Source organism: Mesoplodon densirostris, chromosome 9, assembly GCF_025265405.1.
Source record: "Mesoplodon densirostris isolate mMesDen1 chromosome 9, mMesDen1 primary haplotype, whole genome shotgun sequence".
Lineage (NCBI taxonomy): Eukaryota > Metazoa > Chordata > Mammalia > Artiodactyla > Ziphiidae > Mesoplodon > Mesoplodon densirostris.
In genome coordinates this window covers 91,877,524-91,899,970 of record NC_082669.1, presented here as the reverse complement: position 1 = coordinate 91,899,970, position 22,447 = coordinate 91,877,524, and the positions used below count along the sequence as shown (strand labels likewise).

The 22,447-nt window shown below is 43.8% G+C and overlaps 2 protein-coding genes across 4 annotated transcripts in view; one reads left to right on the top strand and one right to left on the bottom strand.

The window, feature by feature from the left end:
* Window positions 1-711, top strand: part of COPG2 (COPI coat complex subunit gamma 2) — a 139,060-nt gene extending 138,349 nt beyond the window's left edge. For both annotated transcript variants that reach the window (XM_060107457.1, XM_060107458.1), the window contains exon 24: window positions 433-711. In XM_060107457.1, coding sequence (XP_059963440.1) covers window positions 433-563 — 131 coding nt within the window. In that variant the 3' untranslated portion in view covers window positions 564-711. The remainder of the gene's footprint in view (window positions 1-432) is intronic.
* On the bottom strand, window positions 403-14,658 carry MEST (mesoderm specific transcript). Of its 2 annotated transcripts, none has more exons than XM_060107459.1 (12): window positions 14,386-14,658; window positions 11,062-11,216; window positions 8,896-8,975; window positions 8,409-8,486; window positions 8,149-8,285; window positions 7,938-7,996; window positions 6,806-6,846; window positions 6,198-6,268; window positions 5,845-5,946; window positions 4,426-4,502; window positions 3,175-3,238; window positions 403-2,253 (listed from the first exon to the last, which is right to left on the bottom strand). In XM_060107459.1, exons 1-12 carry the CDS (start codon window positions 14,409-14,411, stop codon window positions 2,136-2,138), a joined length of 1,008 nt encoding a protein of 335 aa, XP_059963442.1. In that variant the 5' UTR covers window positions 14,412-14,658; the 3' UTR covers window positions 403-2,135. The 2 variants fall into 2 exon arrangements, with proteins under 2 accessions (XP_059963442.1, XP_059963443.1); XM_060107460.1 differs by lacking the exon at window positions 14,386-14,658 and adding an exon at window positions 13,495-13,671.
* Window positions 14,659-22,447: the final 7,789 nt, after the last annotated feature.

The window sequence follows — 22,447 nt, the reverse complement described above, 5'->3', positions numbered from 1 at the left end:
ATAGGAAGGGATGTGCGTGGGCATCTCATGCCCTGCTACTGTCCCATTATCCCATTGTATGAGTTACAACTTGAAGCCCCATCACAATGAATACTTTGTTTTAGCTGTTTAATTTGCATGCTATTCTTAGATGGTTCTTTTAAGATGTATATTTGGCCCAAGACACTTAAATCTCTTCTACAGATACCAGTGCCCCCCGCTTAAGTATTCCTTATCAATATTATTGAATACCTTCTATGTACCTGGTATTATGGGAATATAAAAGATTGTTTAGAATTTGTATGTAGGATTCAATTCCCACCATAAGCACAAATCTCTAGAAAAGCTAAACTAAAATAATAGAAAGGAAATGCAGGCAGAGCATGATAAATTTCATTATTCAGAGCTTGTTTTGAGTTCTTAAAATGGTTTTCCTCACTCTTTTCCTCTCAGGTGTATACAGAGGTGGCTATGATTTATTGGTGAGGTCCAGGCTGGCCTTAGCAGATGGGGTGACCATGCAGGTGACTGTCAGAAGCAAAGAGGGAACACCTGTAGATGTTATCTTGGCTTCTGTTGGATAAGTTTTTACTGGGTGAGATGAAGTTGATGTACCCTTCACTGTCAGTGGGCTTTCAGGCTATTGGCATGAATTTCCCAGAATCATACTTTCAAAAATGAATGACTTCAGAAAAGCAAATTAAATGTTTTGGCCCTGAGCCAGCAGATCAAGCAGATGTCTGTCCTTGTGCATGTCTTTTTGTTGTTGTTCCTTTTTCTTTTTATTACACTTGGTCAGCTTTGGTATGATAGTACAGCTTTGGGTGATCTTGAAAATCAAATACTATCCTATGCCCCAGCTGCTTAACTTCATTAAATTCTTTAATTCACTGTGTATCTGAAAGCTCCTGGCAATGTTGGAAAGCTTTTATCCCAGAGGGGTGGTGGGGGAGCGGGAGCCAGAGTCCACTTTTGTCAAAATTCATTTTTATTAATAGAAAATAAACACTTATTCCAGTTGTTATACTTGAAGTTGCTAATAAAAAAAAGAATTTAAAATCACCACTTAATAATCCTGTTTTAACTAAGACAATGAAACTGTGGCTTAAAAAAAAAAGTATTCAGCACCATTTGCTCATAGAACTTTCAGACTTTGTTCTTAAAGTTTCTGGAACTTTCCCGTCTGTAAAGTACAGGAATTGCTGAGCTACATGAGGAACCCTCTCTGGGACAACCAATGAGAAGTTAAGCAATCAGTATATGTTCAGCCTGCTAACTTGGACTGTACAACGATCCCCTCCTCTCCACTCTGGCTCAGGAGGGACATGCTTCTAAGCACTGAGGTATGACAAGTCCGACTGTTATTAGCTGGAAAGACCAGTTCTAACAGCAAATAACAGTAAATCTCTGGCACAGAGACTACTGTCCTTAATGTTCTGTGATTTTAGGAAATTCTGTAAATAGCTTGGCTTTAGTTCAATTTACTCAGAAATGAAACATGGTTAATAAGGTTAAACTACTCTGCTAGAGTAAGTGTCTGCTGGTTTAGTGTCCTTATAAAATACATACATAATACGTGTAGGTAAATCATAGTCTTAAAGTATACTTAGAATACTGCATTATTGAAACCAAAGTCTAACAAAATGACTACAGTTAGAAGCAGCTAATGAAACTAAATCCAAAGTTATGACAAGGGAGGCTCATTCTCGCTTAAAGCTGTGTCACTTAGAGAATTAAAGCCATTCAAGGCAAGGTGGCACCTTTAGATAATTCCAATCAGGGCCAGAAATTAGCATTTCTAAATATTTCAGAAAAGTCCATAGAAGTGTTTCAAAGACTTTTATGCAAATGAATGTCTGTCTGTCTTTCTGCATCAGTGAGTAGTAGTGCCCATCAGAATTTCCTAATAACACAAAGACAAAGGCAAGTTCATACACTTGATCAGATGTCAAAGGAATGGGAGGTGGACTATTAGGTCACCCTTAGAGCTTCTGCTGGCTTTTTACTATATGCTGTTCACCAGTGTGAGTCAGGTGGACTTTTGTGAGAGAATAGTGTTTGGTGGCCAGGACCTCTTTTGGGCGTTTCTTGCTAAGTGGAATACACAACAGATAAGGGAATAGGGGAGGTAATACAGGGAAGCTACTCTTTCCAGCTCAGAAGGAGTTGATGAAGCCCATATATGCATTCAAGAAGCCCATGGGATCCTCTAGCTGTGGATAGTGGCTAATGTGGTCATCCAGAATCGACACTGTGGACCGCGGCAGCGTTTTCCTAGTGGAAGAGAACAGCATGTAGGTGAACTTGAGGCTGGAGGGAGGGGGAGGGATGTAAGCCAGTGGGCAGCCCTAGTAAACGCCCCTGTGGACATACCACACTGGAAGGAACCAACAAAGAGCTTATTCATCTTCTACTTTGGAATTATATCTATCTTAGGCAGATAAACTTGCCAATTCCATTTATGATGTATACAGACTAGTTTTTAAATGCTCATATTCCAGCAGACAACAACGTGAAAATATAACACATATACAACACATGTCAGAGCGGGATGACTTCCAGCTCCTTGGAGAAGTGGGCCATTCAGCAATTCACTGTCCAAGTAAAGATAACAAAAGACCTTGCTTAACCTGAGGAGATGAGAGAGGGTATTTTTGTTTAAAATTAAATGTAAGCTATTTACTACTGGGCTGTTTCTACTAGGCCATGTGAAGGTATGGAACATTTTTATGTGACATAATCAAGCTCTCATATTCCGACACCTTCCAAATAAATACCTAGAGAGAAGAACAACCTGCAAAGGCACTTTCCCACAGTTCATTCTCCCCATGCAGTCTCCTCAGCTGAGGCCAATGAGCTGGCTTTACAATCAGACTAAAGCAAACGTTTCTTAAAATATATCCACTTCCATTCCTTGGTTTACGTGATAGCTGTTTCTTACCTGTACATATTGGAACATGTAGTAACCATGATAGTGAAAACAGACTGTATAAACCAAGAGAACGTATAATTGAATTTCCTGATCTTTACATTATGTGAGAGTAAGATCCCCCATTTCATCCTCTGTTATGTGTTTCCTAGATGAACAGCCAGTGAGGTCAGAGACAGAGGCTAGATTTGCCTCAGCAGACAATCCTGTTCACCACTGTCGGGATGAGGTACTAAGAAAACAAAGACCCCCTGAGGGAGACTCACCTGTACAGCTCCAAAAACTCTGGATAGGGATTCACTGGATCCAGTGGCCCATAGATAAAATGAACTAGGAAAGGGAAAAGGAATGAATTATTAACAGCTCTCACATCCATTTTCCTATTCCCACTGTAAAATTAACTACCCCTCAAAAAAATTTTTTTTTCTTTAAATAATTTTTTTTTATAATAGAAAACCTAGCTTCTTTCAATAAGTAGGTTACAAGGAACATAAGGGAATAAGCCTAAAAATCAGTCCATTTGAGACCTTTTCTCCTGTAAACAACCATTCAGTCCCTTCATCTCTTCTGTGCCCTGGACCAAAAGGAATAAGCCCCACTTCCAACATTCCATTTTTATAAATCCAGAAGAGTGTCATTCTTTAAGTCTCTCTCTTCAGTTATAATTGACCCTTGACATTTGAAATCAACCAATGATATCCTGAGCACTAATTACTCTGTGTGAGATAGTGCACTGAATTTTTTTTTTAAATCCGTTAAGAATGAAGAGACAAATAAGAAGAGACCACCTATAGCCTCTTTATTAGTAATCTAAACAGCCTGCTGTCCCAGCAATTCAGCATTGAATGTGGCAGCTACTGACAATGCACAGCACAGAAACTGGTCTAACTCTCACTCCTGACAGAGACACCAACTCCCTTTGCAACAGGATCCCAATGTTTTATATACTTCTCTTCAACACATGTCACTGGCTGCCAGATTAAATAAAGGATGGCCAGTTACATCTGAACTTCAGATAATGATTTTTTTTTTAGTATATCTCAAATACTGCATAGCATATACTTATCCTAAATAGGTGTTTGTTGTTTATCTGAAATTCAAATTTAGCTAGGTATCTTGTATCTTTGTTTGCTAAGTCTGGCAATTATTTAACCCATAGTACCTCAGTTTTCCTATCAAGAGGTAATATAGAGGGACTTCCCTGGTGGTGCAGTGGTTAAGAATCCGCCTACCAATGCAGGGGACATGGGTTGGAGTCCTGGTGCAGGAAGATCCCACATGCTGCAGAGCAGCTAAGCCCGTGCACCACAACTACTGAGCCTGCGCTCTAGTGCCCGCGAGCCACAACTACTGAGCCCTTGTGCCACAACTACTGAAGCCTGCATGCCTAGAGCCCGTGCTCTGCAACAAGAGAAGCCACCACAATGAGAAGCCCGTGCGCTGCAACTAAGACCCAACGCAGCCCAAGGTAAACTTTTTTTAAAAAAAGAAAAAAGAGGTAATATAGAAATACTCACTGGGAATAGATACCGAGGCAAGAGCTCCCACCCAGCGTCTTCTAAACTTCTTCCTTTGATTGATGTACTGCAAGAGACTATAGGACAGATAAGTCAGCAAGAGTAAAACAAGAAACTTTTTTTTGCTATGGGGATGCAAAGGCCTGACAGGAACCACAAGGAACACAGCCTACTGAACACGATCAGTATGTTTTCTTAATCCAGAAGCAACCTGGCCTTCCTGGGAACGGCCCACTTAATGTACCCATTTCTGTTAACCTCTAGAGTTCACCACCACGTAGCTACGGCAGTGATCATGCCTACTATCGATGTTAGAATTAATGGTTCTTTGTGTTGATTAAGCAGGGAATGAAATCTAGGAAGGCTGGAAGTTACTTTGGATTACATGTGACTAAAGTCTGGGACTAGAGTTCTGATTCTGGCTTCACCACTAACAAGCTCTGTGACTCAAAAGTTGTTGGTAACACACACATCTTTCCTCATCTTTAAGAGACTGAACTACATGATCTCTAAATTGGCATCTACTTCTACAATACTCGGTGTAGAAGTTCATGAGCACAAAGCTTCCACCTCTGCATTTCATCTGACCACAGATACAATGGAGGCAGAGTCTTCATCCTACAGTGTAGGATGTCATAGCTACATTTCAGAACTCAAATTCATGTATTCTAATTATTCTGCACTTCAAAGATCACCTCTTAGAAATGGTATTTAGTTTCTTGAAAGCACAAGGGAATTTTACAAGAGGGCTTTGTTTTTCAGTTTTTTATATTAAAATGAATCTTCAAGGGTCCCATGGGGGTTAGGGAGGAATGGCTCCCTCGACCTCACAGTTTCCAGCACAGCCACCAGTTAACACACTGGAAGCTACACTGACCCAGCTGGCAAAGAGACAGGGCCTTACCCCAAGTAGTTCTGGATACACTATCTCTAGGTCCCTCTGTGAAAGTGGCTACGTTCTCGTTTGAACCAAGGCATGGGGATTCTTTGTACAAGACAGAGAAACCTCCCTTCTCAGTCCCTGTTGCTATAGAAAAGATATGAAAAAGGAAACAATCTGTACTTTGAGAGAGGCGTTAAGCACCTTTCAGAATTACGATTAGACATTTTGAAACATTTACTATTGACAAAAGGTCCAAAGACGATTTGCCAGTCAGTCAGTTACAGACTAAATTAGCATTAGAATTTGCAGCTGTTTATCCAAACTTATGGTGCCAAATGGCTTAGGCTCAGAGCTCACTCTATTCTCAATTTCTTTCTTCTTAGAAAGTACAGAGCATGACTTTTTGGTTTGCCTCATAGGTCTTAACCACTCTTCTTGTGGTTATGAAAGCAAGGAACAGAACACACAATCCCACATCTTTCCCCACTTCCCAAAAAAAGTGTCTCTGGAAACCAAAGCAAAGGGTTATTTCTTACCTGTCAATAACCAAGTTCCCGTCATTGTTGCGTATGCCTGCCCACATGTCCCACAGTTCACTCTCAGAGGGTCGGGTGTATGGCCCAAAGACCGGTGTAAGACTGAACAAGTCCAAAAAAGCAGAAAGGTAAGTGTGAGAAGAACTCAGTACATCAAGTATGATTGGAACCTCAGGTCATGTATGTCTGACCCTTGACTGGTTTATGAATTCCTTCTACTACTTGCCTGGCAGTGTTCAACACCTTTACTTTAAAGGGTCAAACCCTAAGATTTGGCCCAGAACTTTAATGGCAGCAACTTTTCACTACATTGCTCCCATGCTGAAGTGAATCAGTGTCCAACAATGACTTACCCTCGAGAGAATACGAAGAAGTTCATCAGTCGCGTGAGGATGGGTGACAGCATGCCTCCATCTTTGAGAAGCTATAAGTGTAAAAGTAACAATCAACAGTCCAAAGAAAGAAACCAACTATCCAGGATAAAAGGTTTTATACCAGGAACTAAAAAAGGACTTTAGCCAAATCTACTGGCTTTTAATTTCTTGTTTTGCTTACCCACATTCTTCTCCCATAGAAAACAAACCTATTTCTAATTCCCTTTAAGATTACATTCTATACTTCCCTAAATCCCAAAGACTTTTAACTGATATATTCAGCTTTAGACTAGGATCCCAATTTGTTCAAACATCATGCTGATGACACAACTCTTTAGACAGCTGTACTTCTCCAAATATTTGTTGCTCTCATTCTCAGAAATAAGCCTTTATTTATCTAGGGGTCACTTCTACTGCTTTATTTTTCCTTTATTAAGGAAAAAATTAACTTCATTAACATGAGTTCATGATGAAACAGATTTTAACTACAGCCCATGAGAGCAGGTATGGCCGTTATAAAGATACCAGCATTATTTATATCAGTATAAACCTTAAAAACTAAAGATCTAGTCAGTGGCGTAACCAACCTTTTGGAGAAGGAGAGGACGGTGAGTCTCAGGAAATATACCTGTAGGAGAAGAGACTTGGGGTAGTTACTTACCAACAATCTTAGGCCAAACATAGGCCCATTATCGGAGACAATTCACCCCATTAGTCACCTTGAGGGCTTTTACTGCCAAAAACCAAACTACAAATAAAAACTTAGTACTGTCATTTATTATTTCTCCAGGGAATTCTGTGTTTACCAGGTCAATTTCTAGCCCACTGGGATCACTTTCCCCACTGTAAAGAGAAGGGAAAAATATGTCATGGTCCTCCACACTGCTGACGACTAGACTCTGGCTCCCCTTAGCGTTTCCACCCGTTCTTCAGAATACATATGTTGTTAACTATTCGGGCTGCAAAGGAAACCAGAGATTTTTCAGAAGTGTAGATCCTTCAAAAAACCTAGAGCTTTTCCGTTTCCGTTTTTTTCCAGAGTCAATGGGAGAAAGCCATGAGCGTTACTGATAAAGGGACAAACAGACTCCTCTCCCAATCTGCCCTTAAGGTATTCGGGGGACACCTGGATATTCATGGATTTACAAGCCAGGCTCAATGGCAGGCAAAGAACAAGAAACATCTCCAAAAGGTCTAATCAAGGGCTCACTAATTTCCAACTGAAACTTGGCACTGCTGTGAATTGAGAGTTTATGATACAAACCACAGTAGTAAGTAGTAGAAGCACCTGTGGCTTCATCTCAAATGTCTGCAGAACCCACTGCAGTTGTCGCAGAGATTGCAAAATATCATCTGCACTCCCCACCACTTCTAATCACAGTTGTTACCAGACACCACAAGATCTTGCTGGAAAATGCATTAAATACATTTTAAAAAGCACATCTTACTACAACACAGCTTTTTATTAACTTATGTCAAGATAATCAGTTTCCTTCGTAATCTTACTTTATTTTCTATATTTAAAAACATTATTCTGAGAAAGCATCAGTAAATCTCACCAGGCCACAAAGTGGTTCATGGCATGAAAGAGGTAAAGATCCACTACTTTGCTTGGGTCTGTTTGCAGTACCATCAGATTACCATTTAGACGTCACTGCCGTATCTAAATGTGGCCCTCTAGGCTACACCTCGCTTTCCACCCGCCTCCAAGGCAGTTACCTCCATTCGACAGACAGAGACTCTTGATGGTAAGCCGACCAGATCGATTCTGCTTGAACCTAGAGACGGGGAGGGAAACGCATAGCTTACTGAGCAGCTGAAGACAAACTCCCAAGAGGGAAAAGGGCTAGAAAGAACCCAGAACAATGTACTTCTCTCATCTTAAACGAGTGAAACCTGGGAATTGTACACAAGTCATGGCTTCACTGACCTATAGAGCAGCTCCTGAGCAACGATATCCCCATAGTCGTGAGACAACAGGTTGATCCTACGGTTCTGGAGCCCCAGATGCCGCAAAAGAGCTTCCACGATGCTGGCCTGCTCGAATATGGAATAGTGATGTGGTCTCTAGGGAAAGGAGAGCCCAGATACACAGGCTGAAGTCAAGGGTGCAGGTGTGTCTGCCAGCCTGACCCCTCCATCCTTGCCTACCCCCATCCCGCAACACTGCCCCATCTAGATGCTGCTTACCGGTTTGTCACTGAAGCCAAAGCCTAGGAAATCAAGGGCAATCACTCGATGAAACCTGAGGGTCAGACCTTCCCAAATCTACAAGAAGGAAAGGGATGGTTTGGTTTTTCTAATCCTGCTCCTCCTCTTCTCCAACCTACAGCAGCAAAGGAGTTTCATCCCTATCTCAGCTTAATAAACAGACTTCGATAAAGGGAAAATCTCATGAAACCACCACAGGCCCACAAATGATCCTCCTGGAAAGTGCTTTATTCCTTACAATTAATCTCCATTGAGGGAGGAACTCTAGCACTTTTTTAACTTGGCAATGATCCCTCCCAGATTGCCAAAGACTTTTTTACTCCCTTACAGTAAATGAGCAACAGTTCTACATTTAATCCTATTTTATTAAGCAACTCAAATACGCAAGTCTTCCAGTGCTGACAACAAAATCCTCGATTTTGGATTTTTAAAGGCATAGTAGGACCCAGAAGTCTGATTTCCTTACCTTGTACCAGTCATAGCTGGACGTTGGAAAGCCGTGTAAAAGCACAACTATCTCTGGGCTTCCAACCACACCCACAGAGTCTGGGAAGAGGAGAGAGATCAGTTAGGCTGATGCCCTAAGAAAATAACCTTGAAGATATGAAAAATCTAAATAATCTGGTATAAAGGACAAGAAACCCTGACCAAATTAATGAAATTAAAATATTAGATTTCTTTTAAAATGCAAGCTTATTGCTTTACGTAAGAATAGGCATTTGATATCTGTTTTCTTTTATTCTGTATATTTAAAAATTGTAAATATAGCCAATATTTTATAATAACTTTAAATGGAGTATAATCTATTAAAATACTGAATCACTAATGTTCTACACCTGAACTAATATAATATTGTAAATCAACTACAATTTTTTAAAAACGTAAATAGCTCACTTTATATGAAAATACTTGATGGCAGACTGCTTACTTTCACCTAGATTTTTAAGAAGTATTTCCTCATTTCTCCCTTTATTCTGTATCATTAATATGTAAATTGCTTTTCCACAGTAAAAAGTAAAGCTTCACAGTTAAAAGTATACAGTCACAACTTAATAACTACAAGTTCTTTGTACCTATTATTAATGGCCTCGCAAAAATTCCCTTCCTCAACCCAGTGAGTGCCTCAGTTTATGCCATTTGTCCAAAAATTTTATTTCCCGCAGAGGAGACTCAACTGAATATTAAAAGCATAATGCTCAACTATTGCAAAATTCTAGCAACTATAAAAAAAGGCTAATCAACATAAACATGAACATTTTTAATGTATAAACATCTTTTAAATTATCCAAATATTTAAACAGTAAGTAGCCTTGCTAATAAAAAATAGTATTAGATTAAAACTGATAGATTCATATACTGCCACTGGCATGAGAATTTGATAATAAGGTTTACAAAAATAATTTAGTTAGAAGCAATGAAAAATTTTATATACTTTAGCCTAGGAGTCTTATTCTTGAGAATCCATGCAAATAAATCATTTCATTTACATGTAGTACTATTTGAAAAAATAAGGAAAAAATTAACACATACATGGAGATTTCCCTTTAACATTATTTAAAACATTGGAAAACTAGAAACAACCTAAGTGACCAACATAAAGAAAATTATATACTTACTTTTAGTTGAATATAACGAATGAGAGGAGGTCAGGAGCAATAATGAAAAACGGTTTATGACAAACATTTTTCGTTATTGCTCTTGACCCCCGCCCAAAAGAAATCTTTTCCAATCTTGTTTCTCATTCCTTTTACCTATAAAATGAGGTGAATAGCACCTACCTCCAAGTAGTGTTGTAAAGATTAAACGAAATTATGAAGGTTGAAAATATAATTCAATGCCTAGCATAAGGTAATTAATTGGTAAGTAGCAGTCATAATAATTATTAGCAAATTAACTTAGACAAAGGTATAAGACTTAAATCACATTTAGTTATACATATAACAAATAATCTTTATAGAAACAATAAAATGAAATCAGGGATGGGGGGAACAGAACCAATGGCAGCTGTATCTGTGGACGCTGTTATATTATCTGACACTAGGGGCGCTCACAAAAGAAAGCCAGTACTATCTATCACTGCAAATCAGGCTACAAAGTAAATTATACTGGTCACATATACACTACCAAATGTAAAATAGATAGCTAGTGGGAAGCGGCCGCATAGCACAGGGAGATCAGCTCGGTGCTTTGTGACCACCTAGAGGGGTGGGATAGGGAGGGTGGGAGGCAGACGCAAGAGGGAGGAGTTATGGGGATATATGTATATGTATAGCTGATTCACTTTGTTATAAAGCAGAAACTAACACACCACTGTAAAGCAATTATACTCCAATAAAGATGTTAAAGTCAAAATCAGAAAAAATAAATAAATAAATTATACTAACAAGTCAGTCTATGGACATTGGAATCTCCATTCCACCACCCTCACCCTCCCAGCAATTTTTTTTGAGTTTCCCTGCTATCAAGTTAATGAGGGGAATTAGTCCATTCCTTCAAATGGACACTATACAGAAAAAGAGGGTTTTCCCCTCCATCACTGAGGGGCAACAGAGACCAATGGATGCAAAATAAGTACCTCAGAGGGACCCACGGGACCTCTACATGCAGAGTGTTTCAAGAGCCCTGTTCTTACCTTGGTAGAAGATACGCAGTCCCTTGTAGGTAAAAAATTTGCCTGATGACTTCCATGAGTGAAGAGCAGGGGAAAGCTGGGGGGGCGGGATGTGCAGATAGGCTGCAAGCAGGGGCACAGCCAACAGCCCCACCTGGACCCACCACTCCCTCATCCTGTAGGAAAATCAGAAACCCGGGGTAAGCAGTTGGGTGACATTGTACACGATTCTAACACAAGCCCCAAACTGGTAAAACAGGGTGGGGAATTTCTGTACCATGTGGGGACTACCTTGTCCTCCATGTCAACCATGGCAGAAGATTTACCAAGAATGTAAGTGTACTCTGCCTGCTATGGCAATCACCATATTTGCTCATCATTCTAATTTTAAGGAAAAAATATACTATTTTCATATGTAATCTTCCCCCTCAACTTCGTCCCACTTTAACCCCACAGCCCCTCCCCTTGTGCTCTTCCCAAGACCTGCTGTAGAGGTTTTATATAAAGTAAAAGGAAGATAAATTACTTAAGTAACTTCATTGTCTTTTATCAAGGCTTCCTGGGGGGAGGGAGGGTTCCCTTCATATTTACTCTAAAAGCTCTACCATCTACCCACCAGCCCCGCACCGGTAAAGTGTTTTACGTATATATATATATATATATATAAATTTTTTTAAACAAATGTTTGTTAAAAAAAAATACGTAGGAACATCACATTTCCTAAAGCAGAGAGCTGCTCTTGATTTTCTAATATTTATCAACCCTCTGACTCCAGTGAAGTCCAGTTTGCTACTACTATCTGGATTTGTGCTGAGAAACTGCTCAGGGTAAAGAGTCTGTGAAAGTTAAGAAGATAGGTGCCTTGTATATTCCAACGTAAGCAGCTTTGTCATGACCCTGAATATCTAATCTCTTGAGAGGTCACGGCAGATTATATTTCTGCTTTTCTTAGCAGACTCTTGAGGAAGCTCCCCCATTTATTTAATTTCTTAGGATGCCCCTTCCTTCCCATCCCCCCAAAAAAGGGGGCAGAGCATCTGGGAACTGATTTTGTTTGGGGGAGGAAAGCACGGATTTGCACACCCAACCTTCCCATGCCCAGGACTTCAAAGGTCCAGATCAATTCATCCACAATGACAAGAAGTGCTAAACGGGAGTTAGAAACAGTCCCCTCTGTTTCTAGCTTATGACTCCTGATGGCCACCAGGGAAAGAACCATCAGTAGAATGGAAATTCTCTTAAAAACAGCCAGAATGGAAATACCTTCTAAAACTAAAATAAGAATTGTCAAGAACACAGAACTATAAATAAGGGGAATTAATTGTGAAAGCCCTGGTGGAAATGTCTTTGTGTCTGTACCCTTCTACCATATTACCTGTAATCTGGCCACAATCTCTAACAAACTAATCCAACTCACAAGATATTTATTTATTTTAGAGTTTTTTTCAAAAAATAAGAGCCTGTAGTTTCACATCCACAGAGAATCTCAGCTCCTTTGCCTATTTTTAAGGTGTCACCAGGGCGGTCTTTTTTTTCTTCCCCCCTCTGAAGTGCATATCCATAAAACAGACCCAGTGATTTGGTTCTACCTTCCAAGGTAGAAAGATTAAAGATTAAGAAATGATTAGAAAAAATGCCCGGAACATGACCATTATATCAAAATATCCACCCCCCACAGTAGTAGTAGGCTACATCCCATTATCTCCTGAAAAGGTGAGATGACAAAAAGTATCAGGTTTAGATGATCATTTCTAAGCGCTATCTGTCCTGGACTTAAGCTTATACATTTTCACCTGCGCATTTCATCACCCCTGATCCCCATACTTCTCATCTCATTCATTGACGGGTTCCAGCAGCCGAGTCTCTGCAGTGACTCAGCAGAGAGCCGGGGAGGGATACGAGAGGAGCTGAGCAGGAGAGGCTCCCCCGCCCCGCCGCCGCCCACCGTGCGGGGCGGTGAGGGGAAGGACAGACAGACTCTGCTCGGGACACCCTCACCCCGCACCTCTTCCTTCTCTTTTACGCTAAGAAAGCGAAGAGGCAACCCCTCAGAAAGCCGCTTTCTGTCTTAATTACTTCAGTAAAAATGCCCCCAACAACATTGTAGGATTTTTAGTACGTAAGCAATCAGGCAGTCAGTAGGCAAAATAGATTAAACATTTTTTGACCCAAATCTCCATTCTTTGATGAGCCAAGAATCAAGAGTACAAATTCAGCAAACCCCAGTAACAAACCTTCCAGAAATTAATGAACCTTTCCGAGCCTTTATTTCTTCATCTTGTAAATAGGAAAAATACACACATTTAATACCACCAAACCTGCCCACTTTACAGCATCGCGGTGAGACTATGAACTATTTTGTAAACCAATGCAAATAATTCATGTGTAATATTATGAGTTTGGTCACATCATTCTCACTTGGCTTCCTGTTACTGAAATCTCAAAAATACTTACGCCTCGGTGATAAGACACTGCCAATTCTAGTCACACCTATGCGGTAACTCACGCCACAGCGACACCAGGGTCTTCAAATCCTAAATCACCGCAGGGCAATACCGGGATCTCGAAATTCTAAATCGCGCCAGGGCGATGCAGGGGTCTAGAAACACTAAATCGTGTCAGGGTGATATTCGGATGTTAAAATCCTAATTCACGCCAAGGCAAAACCCAGGTCTAGAAACCCTAAACCGCGCCAAGGCGATGCTGGGGTGTAAAAACCCTAATCGCGCCAAGGCGTTACCAGGGTCTAAGAATCTTAAGTCGCGTCAAAGTGAAACCCGGGTCTAGAAACACTAATTCACACCTAGGGGTACTGGGATCTAAAAATCCTCAATCGCACAAGGGTGACACCAGGATCTAAAAACCGTCAATCGCACCAAGGCGATGCCAGGGTCTAAAAATCCTCAATCATGCCAGGGTGATGCCGAGGTCTAAAAATTGTAAACCATATCAGAGTAATACCAGGGTCTAAAAATCCTAAGTCACTCCAGGGCGCTACCAGGGTCTAGAAATTTTAAACCGCACAGGGTGACGCCACGATCTAGAAATTCTAAATTGCATCAGAGAGATACCAGGAAATTTAGAAATCCTAAATCAGGGCGATCAGGCGTTCTGAACATTCTACTGTGTGCAGGCGAGACATCCCCTTCCAAGCAGGTAGAACGGGCTCAGAGGACAGGAATGCATGCCCCTCACCCTCCGGAGACTTTCCCTCCACTGCGGGAGTCGCGCTCTGGCAGCCCCAGCTCGCACAGGCAAAGTCCCACCCGCTGGCCCGCACCCCATTTGGGGACGACGGCTGCAAGCCAGTCACACACGCCCCCCCAGCGCCCACCACGCACCCACCTGCGGAGGCGATCTCGGCGCACCATGGTGGCGTCTTATCCCATGCCGCCTGCACACCGGCCCTGAGCAAAGGGCGCGCCGCAACGCCCGCAGCGGTGCAGGGTCGGCCGGCAGCCGGGCGCAGCCCACAGCCCGCGAGGGCGGCTCGGCCGCGGCAAGCAGCGAGCGGCCACCGGGACGTGCGCTGCGGCAATGCGCAAGGCGCGGTTGCCGCAGAGGAGGCGCCGCCCGCCGTGATGCGCCGGGATGTGCTGGTGGCCGCGGCAGCGCAGAGCCAGTGGGCACCGACTTTTAGAGCCCACCCGCGCCCCGCCCCTGGCCCGCCCACCGCGCCGCAGTGCCCCTCCCGCCGAAGCCACCCCCTTCCCCGCAGCCCCGCTGAGGGCGCAAGGATGGGTCGCCCCTCCTACAGCAGCTGCTCCGGAGGGCATCTTCAGGGGTATTGACCCCCACCAGCACCCCGCTGCTCCCTCACGGCCCCCTACCCTGAACCACAGGTTCTATAGCAAAAATCCTCCTCTGGCGAGTTAACACTGCAGGAAGAGACGACAGACTTCCTGAGACTCCATCACCTCCCCCGAGACCACCCATAGGCCCCCCAGCCCCAGCCCCAGAGGTGGCCGCTCGACCTCAGATGCAGTGGGACCAGGGCTTCCGCTGTGGCGCCGGCTCACATCCCGCTCGCGATCCGCTCTCAGGCGGGGGCTCTGAACCACTCGAGTGCCCGGGCCAAAGCATAGGTCCCTGAGCGCCCAACACCTCCTAGGTCTCTAACTATAGGTACCCACCAAGGGCACAACCGAGTGGCTAGGGAACGACAAGCTCGGCTGGGCTACCGCAGAGGTAATCGGCTGATTCAAGGGACGGCCGCTCGAGAGCAAAAAAAGGGGCACAACTTGCGGCAAGTCTGGGCTCTCTCAGTCAGCCACCGCCGCGGCGTCGGGCACGTTTCCTCTGCGGCAGCACGACGTGGTCGGCGTGCCCGAGGCCCGCTGCAGCCCTCCCGCGGCACCCACTCCCGGCACTAGCCCGTCCTGTGCCGGAAAGAATGATCGGCCGAATTATGAGACTAAAGCTCCCTTTGTTTATGCATTTATTTAAGATTGAATCACAATGCGAGGGCCCCAGTGGTACGGAAAAGAGAGAAGGATTTTTTCTTCATCCACAATCCTTTAAAAGGCATCTATCACGCCTTTGAAGAGAAAAGTGTAGAGAATCAGTGTCTGTTCGTTTTCTGGCTGTAAATTGAATTCCTGACAAACGCGTGGGCTGTGAGCGAGCCAGGCAGCCCGAGCGGTGCCAGCTCCCTCCAGCGGGGGCGCTGCAGGCCTCTCTTCCACTCGCGCCCGCCCAGGCCGCCCCGCCACTCCGCTGCCCAGAGCGCGGGCGAGCAAGATTCCGAACATCTGGGCGAAAGGCCGGGCCAGCCGAGCCCACCCGGCACCTCACAGTGTGCCAGGGAGCTGAGGGCACCAGTCAGACATAGGAGAAACCGCCATCTATGAGCGTGTCACCAAAACGTGTGGCGCAATCCAGGGTACACCTCTACTGGTGTCGATTCCGAGGTTCATGAAACCAATGCTAATTTAGCACCTCCAGAGCGCTAAGAGCCAGGGGTGCAAAGACAAAGGAGGAATTGCCCCTGCCCCCAAAGCGAGCTGCTGTCCATCCGGTGAGGATGACACACAAGAACTGACGGTGCTTAAATTTTCCCTTTAATTTCCTATCAGCGTTTTGTGACAGGTTGGCCCCCTCCCCCTAACATGCAAGCCCCTCAACGCCCGAGCCCAAGTATTATTCACCTTTTGTATCCCCAGTGCCTGCCACGGCGCTGGCCACAAAGCAGACTCCTAATAAATACTGCATGAATAAGTACAAGAATTTGAGGGCGCACAGGGGAGGAAGTAATTAAGGGGAGGGGGAAAGGGTTGTCTTGAATGATGAATAGACATTTACCAGAGACAAAGAGCATTCCAACCAGAGGGGACGGCATTCGCAAAGCACCGGAGGCGCAGGACCGCACAACCTTTGGGGAAAACTCCAAGTCCTTTGGGCCGTGGCTCTGGTAGACAAAAAATTAGGCTAGAAAGAGTATTTCATCCTAAGGAGTTTACAATTTGTCCTGAAGAAAATGAGGAGCCACCGATGGATTTAAACCCTCTGTGGCCTTAATTGGTTACTTAATGAAATTTAAATTACTCCCCTTAACAAGTGGAAGATTACCTATTTTAACGAACCACCACCTTTTAAGGACTGAATTAATTACTCAGCAAAATTTAAATCGGTCCTTTCAACAGAATAAAGACTTTCCTATTTTAACTAAGACAACAATATATAACAAACATGGCATTATAGTTTTTTGTATTTACTGTCAATGGAACCTATGAGTCCTACAAACAATTCCGTACTTTCATTCTCACCATACCAGAAGCACCAGCATCCAAGATGAAGGCAATTTTGTATTTAATGGACTGAGTGCTCACAAAGGATCTTATTCTGAAAGCCATGGAACATGTCCACCCACATGGAACAAGAAGGTAGACAGGAGGGGAGACTGCTGGGGCTGGGGGAGGGGGTGGCAGAGGGGACCAAGGGAAGCACTTGAAGACAACGGGAATTCAAAGTCTGATGCTCAAGACAAACCCTCCCGGACAGAGTGCTAGGAAAAACCTCCTTGGAAAAGGAGGGAACAAGGTTGAGAAGGACTTCAAACCCGTAACTCGTTTAGGCAAAGGAAGCATTCATGTTTGGAAGAACCTCCCAGCACAGAGGCAAGGAGTCTGGAAAACACAGAGGATACTAACAGAGATCAGCTTGGCTAAAGCCGGGAGAAAATGCTAGAGAATGCCCCAGAAGCCAAACAGTTAATGAGTTTTTTAACTGTGCCTGACTTACAGAGAGAAGCTTCCTCCACCAGGGGAGAATCTGGCCCAAGGTATAAAACATTTGGAGTGCCTGAGAAAACATGTAACCGTACATAAATCCAAAGCCTGCCTCTGGCTGGTTCTCAGTGCACCCTTTCAGTTCTTGGATACAAACACCACACTCGACCGACATCACAGGCAGCAGCATTCCCTCAACCCGTAGCTTATCATACATTCCTGTCACATTCCAATTCTCAGACAGTCCCACATAAAAAGACCTCAGATTTGTGCAAAGATGAGGGTAGAAAGCTCAGCATTTATTAGCTTGCTGATGTGCAACAGTGGTGAGATCAGCACGGCTGGTACTGTGGGTTCAATAATCATTTTTTTTGAACCCCAGTTTGAGACCCATAATATAACAACAAGGATATTTATGGAGACAACAGGACAGAACTGGGACTGCCACTTGCAAGAGCCATAATTATCGATTCAAATAAGCTGAAGAAGTTCAAGATGGGGGAAACTTGATTGAACAGCAGCACATAAAGCGAGTCAGGATTTTAGCTGTCAGTGAGTCAATGTGATATGGCTCCAAAAAAAACATTGTAGATAGACTGTAGACTGTAATTAGAGAAGCACCCAGAATAAGCTAATCCTGCTCTAGTCTGCTAGTGAGAAAGTGTTTTATTTTGTTCTGCAGAGCAGATATTAAGAGACACATAAACAGGAATTTGTTCAGAGAAGACCAACTAAAATGCAATGCAAATTATGTCACTGAAGGTGTAACAGCTGTCATATTTTAAGCTCCTACTATAGCATGGATCTTCACCCAATTTATCCTTAATTCTCATAATAACTCGCTAGATGAATACTTTCATCCATATTTTTCAGAGAAAGATACAGCAGCTCAGAGCACTGTTAGTGTGTGAAGGGACTGGGAACTGAGCGCAGATGCGTCTGGCTCCAAAGCTGGCGTTCTTTCCACTACCCCACACTGCCTCGCTGTTTAAAATAACCGGGCATGTTTAGCTGGAAGAAAAGAACCCTTGTGGAGTGAGTGGTAGAAGGGAAATGTGTTAGCAGTCCTCAAATATTTGTGGAAGCAGCATTAGACATTTTATTCTGCATGGCTCCAATGAGTGCAAATTGTAGAGAAACAGATGTCGATTCAACATACAGAATTTTCCAACAGGGTTGTCTAGAGACTGGGTAGCTCAGCCATTTGGGGACGTGACAAGTTCGCTGTCTCTAGGGGTTGGGTAGCCCTGCGGCAGGTATGCAAGGTCTGGATAAATGCATGAATGACCTTTAAGGTCTTTTTCCCATCTGATAGAAACTAAGGCTCAGAGAGGCACTGGAACTTGGCCAGGGTGACCCCTCCCTGAAAGGTCAGATCTACAACAAGATCTTTCCTGGGTGTCCCTCAGCCCAGAGCTCTTTGTACAACATGCTATTTCATGCTGAGGGCAAGACAAATAGAAGAAATTATGCATACAATCACATCAACCTCCCTCCCAATCAAATTTAACCCATATATCCAAAAAGCGACTGGTATCTTCCTCTTCAGGCTCGTTTTTGGGTAAAAATCTTTGGCTAAAAAAGTTCAAAAGACAAGTGGGAGAGGAGAGAAGCAAGGGAGCCGAATAACCCATTAACCAGATAAGATAAACCTAAGAGACTGTTTCTAGAGATTACAGTATTACTGAGTACCCTTAAAGTATCTTTACACACCCTTTGCATTACTGGGCACATCCCATAATCCCAAGTCTGGTACTATTCTGCTGTTCCACACCTGGAATACATCTTATACACTCACACATAAATAGGATGAAGGATTTGAAATAAAATCATATCTTGCATTTTTATAGCTCTTTACCCTTTCATGTATATTATCTCATCTGATGCTCATCACAGTCCTCTAAGGAAAACAGCTTTCTTTCGGACGGACAAGCAATTTCCTAGCTGCCTGGGGAAGAAAGGGCTACGGCACACAATTCACTTTTTTTTTTTTTAAACTACATTCCACATTAAATTATTCCCCCAGCCTGGATGAGTCAACCCAGAAGCAGGTGTTTTTCTTTTCCTCGATTGCTATCAACACCGCAAACCTTCAGCTGTCCTCCCCCACCGTGCCCTCCAGTGCCCCCCACCCCCGCTACTACCGCAGCGCTTGGTCACCAGCCGGTTACTAAGCACTCGCTCTGCACAGCCCCGCACTCGCTGCTCCAACTCCCAGCGAAAACTACACCCCCTCCCCACCGGCGCCGTGCGGCCGCGTCCCTGTGCCCCCAACATTCGCCCAGGCCCGTGTGGCTGCGACCTTCACAACCACCAATGAGGTCCCGAAGCGGGAAGGCGCAGCCTCCCGGGAACTCGAGACCCGATTTCCTGGAGGGATGGTCAAGCCGACTGAGTGACTAAACGCTCTGTGGGGAGTCAAGCCTCGGACGAGGGTTAGGGGACTTCTGTGTTCTCGTCCGACCGCGAGGTTCTAGGAGACGAGGACCGAGGACTTCGCCCGCGTAGCCCTCGAGTGGCGCGCACACCTCGTGCGGCCACCCACCAACCTCCGCGTAGTCCGGCACGCCCCAGCCGGTCCTCACGGCCTCCCAGGCCACTATCATTCAAAGCTTGGCCCCAGGATTGGTGTAGTCCACGCACACTAGCCACATACCCCGAGTGTGCCCATGCCCAGTCATCCGCTGGGCTAGGAGGCTGAAGGTGGAGGGTCACTCCTTCCCCGCCTGTCTCCTACCTGATTCAGGTAAGACCTGGGCTACAAGACTCCATGTTTGGGAACCCGGTTGCGCATGCGCTTCCCGCGGCCAGAGCTTCTCCGCCTGACCCCAGTCCCAGGGAAGACCCGGCCAAGCCACCGAATACCCGGCTCTGGGCTAGAGCGTCGCCACCTCCGCGCACCGGCCCATCGCCCCCGAGCCCAACCTATGCTGCCGCCTTCTCCCTGCCGGGCGTCAGCGCCACCTATTGCGAAGGGTATGAAACGGCAGGCTGTGCATTGAATAAGAGGCTGAATAAACGAATAAACTTTTATAGGGCCCAATCTGAGTACATTTACATGGTAAAACTGAAGGCCAAAGATAGTTATTAACTATGTCGAGATCTTTGGCGAGGCTTCCATATCTCAACCATTTCCCTAACTTCATAGTTACCCTAAAGACTCCCAAATCTGTATCTCCAGCCCTTCCCTCTACTCCAAACTCTAGATCCATATATTTGACTGCCTTCTGTTCCTCTTCACATGAATGGCCTACACACGTCTTATACTCCACAAGGGCTAAGTTAAATTCACTACTCTTCCTCCACTACAAACTAACCACCCCCCTTCCCCAGAACCTGTGCTACTTTCTTTATTCTCTGCTGTGGTTAATGGCATCATTCGCCACTCCAGTCTACGACACTCAATTACCAACACCTGTGGCCTAATGGAATGAAGCTAAAAAGCCAAGCAGCCTTGGGTACAAATCCCAGCAAGTTCTCTCCTTCCCCCTCCTCTTCATCTTACTTCCCAGGTACCTTGGATTCATCTTGCTTCCCTCCATTCCCAGCCGTTTCCCCTTGTTCAGGCCTCAGTATCTCTCACTTGGACCACTGCCTCCTAATTGGTTTCCAGGTCTCCACGATCACACCTTTCTAATTCATCGTTCACACACCTGCCCAAAGTGATGTTTTCTAAAATGCAAATCAGATCACATCTCTTTCTGTCTTCAAACTCTGTACTAACTCCTATTCCCAATGCTAAATTCAAGCTCTTTAACTGGTCATGCAAAACACTTCCAAATCTGGACCTTCCCTTCCTCTAGAATCTTCTCTCTTACCACCCGCACCTCTCCCAAACTTCATAATCTGACTTAATGTTGCTAACTGTAGTTCCTCCCAAAGCAGTGTGGTTTCCATTCTCCATGCCTTTACACATCTTCTTTCCCCTGCCAAATACATTCGTCCCCACTTAGGCCATCTAAAAACGTCATTACTCAAAATTCACCTTAGTTGTCAAATGCTCTTGCAAGCCTTCCCTGCAACCTTCCTACAGAAATATCACTCCCTCTGTGCTATCTCTGTCCCTTGTTGATCACTATGTGCCAGACACTGTGCTAAACTCCTTATGTACATTATATCATTTAATTCTGATGATAATGCTATAAAAGAACTATTATTTTCCTAATTTTATGGATGAGAAAGCTGAGGCTTTGAAAGATGAAGGAGCTTGCCTAAGGATGCAGAGGTGGTAAGTTGTGCAGCCAGGATCTGAACTCAGATATGTCTGCTCGTGTTTATCTATTCATCAAAAAGGTTTCTAGAATTAAATGATATATGAAAAATCACAGATCATCTTTTAAAAGTATTACAGAGTTTATTTTTTAAAGGAAAAAGCACACAGCTGTTCTACTCTAGTAGATGGAAATAGTGTTCTACTTTAAACTAATGGTATCGAAGGCCAAATAAATAGCCTTGACATCAAGCTAAATAAGGAAACAATCCTGCTATTATTCTGTATAATGTTTTCTTATGATATGAATGTTATGAATTTTTTTGCTAAGGGACTGATGTATTGTAAACCATTAATAAGTAGATTTTTTTTTTTAAAAATCTCCTTCTGGATAAGTGGGGTAAGAGAGATCTATTGATAAATTGAAAGAGTCACCATAGAATGTTCAAAAACTTGCCACAGATGGGGATACCAAGATATCATGAGGGATGTATGGAGTCTAAATGAGTTAATACATGTAAAGAGAAGAGTTTCTGGCACAGAGAAAGCACCATATCATTGCTATTGCTATTACTGTTGCTGTTGTTAAGAACTTCAGTAGCTCTCAATTCAGTGGTAAAGACAAACACATAAGCTGATGAGTGAATAATACAGCTATGAACAAAGGTCTCTTGGGAGTTCCCGGGGCGGGGGGGCGGTGAGGATCTTCCAGGGAATAGGAAGAGGGGCAGGGAACAAGATGGCACCCAGAGGCCATATGACTGAGAAAGGAGCAAGTTGCTGGAACCAGAGCAATACCACCTAACTTCTGCAGAAACATTTTATTTGTTGGCAGATCTTTTACTTCTGAAAGCTCTGTTTCTTAGAAACTCTAACGTTTAAAGTTTTCTTACTATTCCAAGCATTCTTTTGCCTCTGGCCCAGCAATGGGACCTTAGCCACTGGGCAAAAGAGCAAGACTTTTACCCAG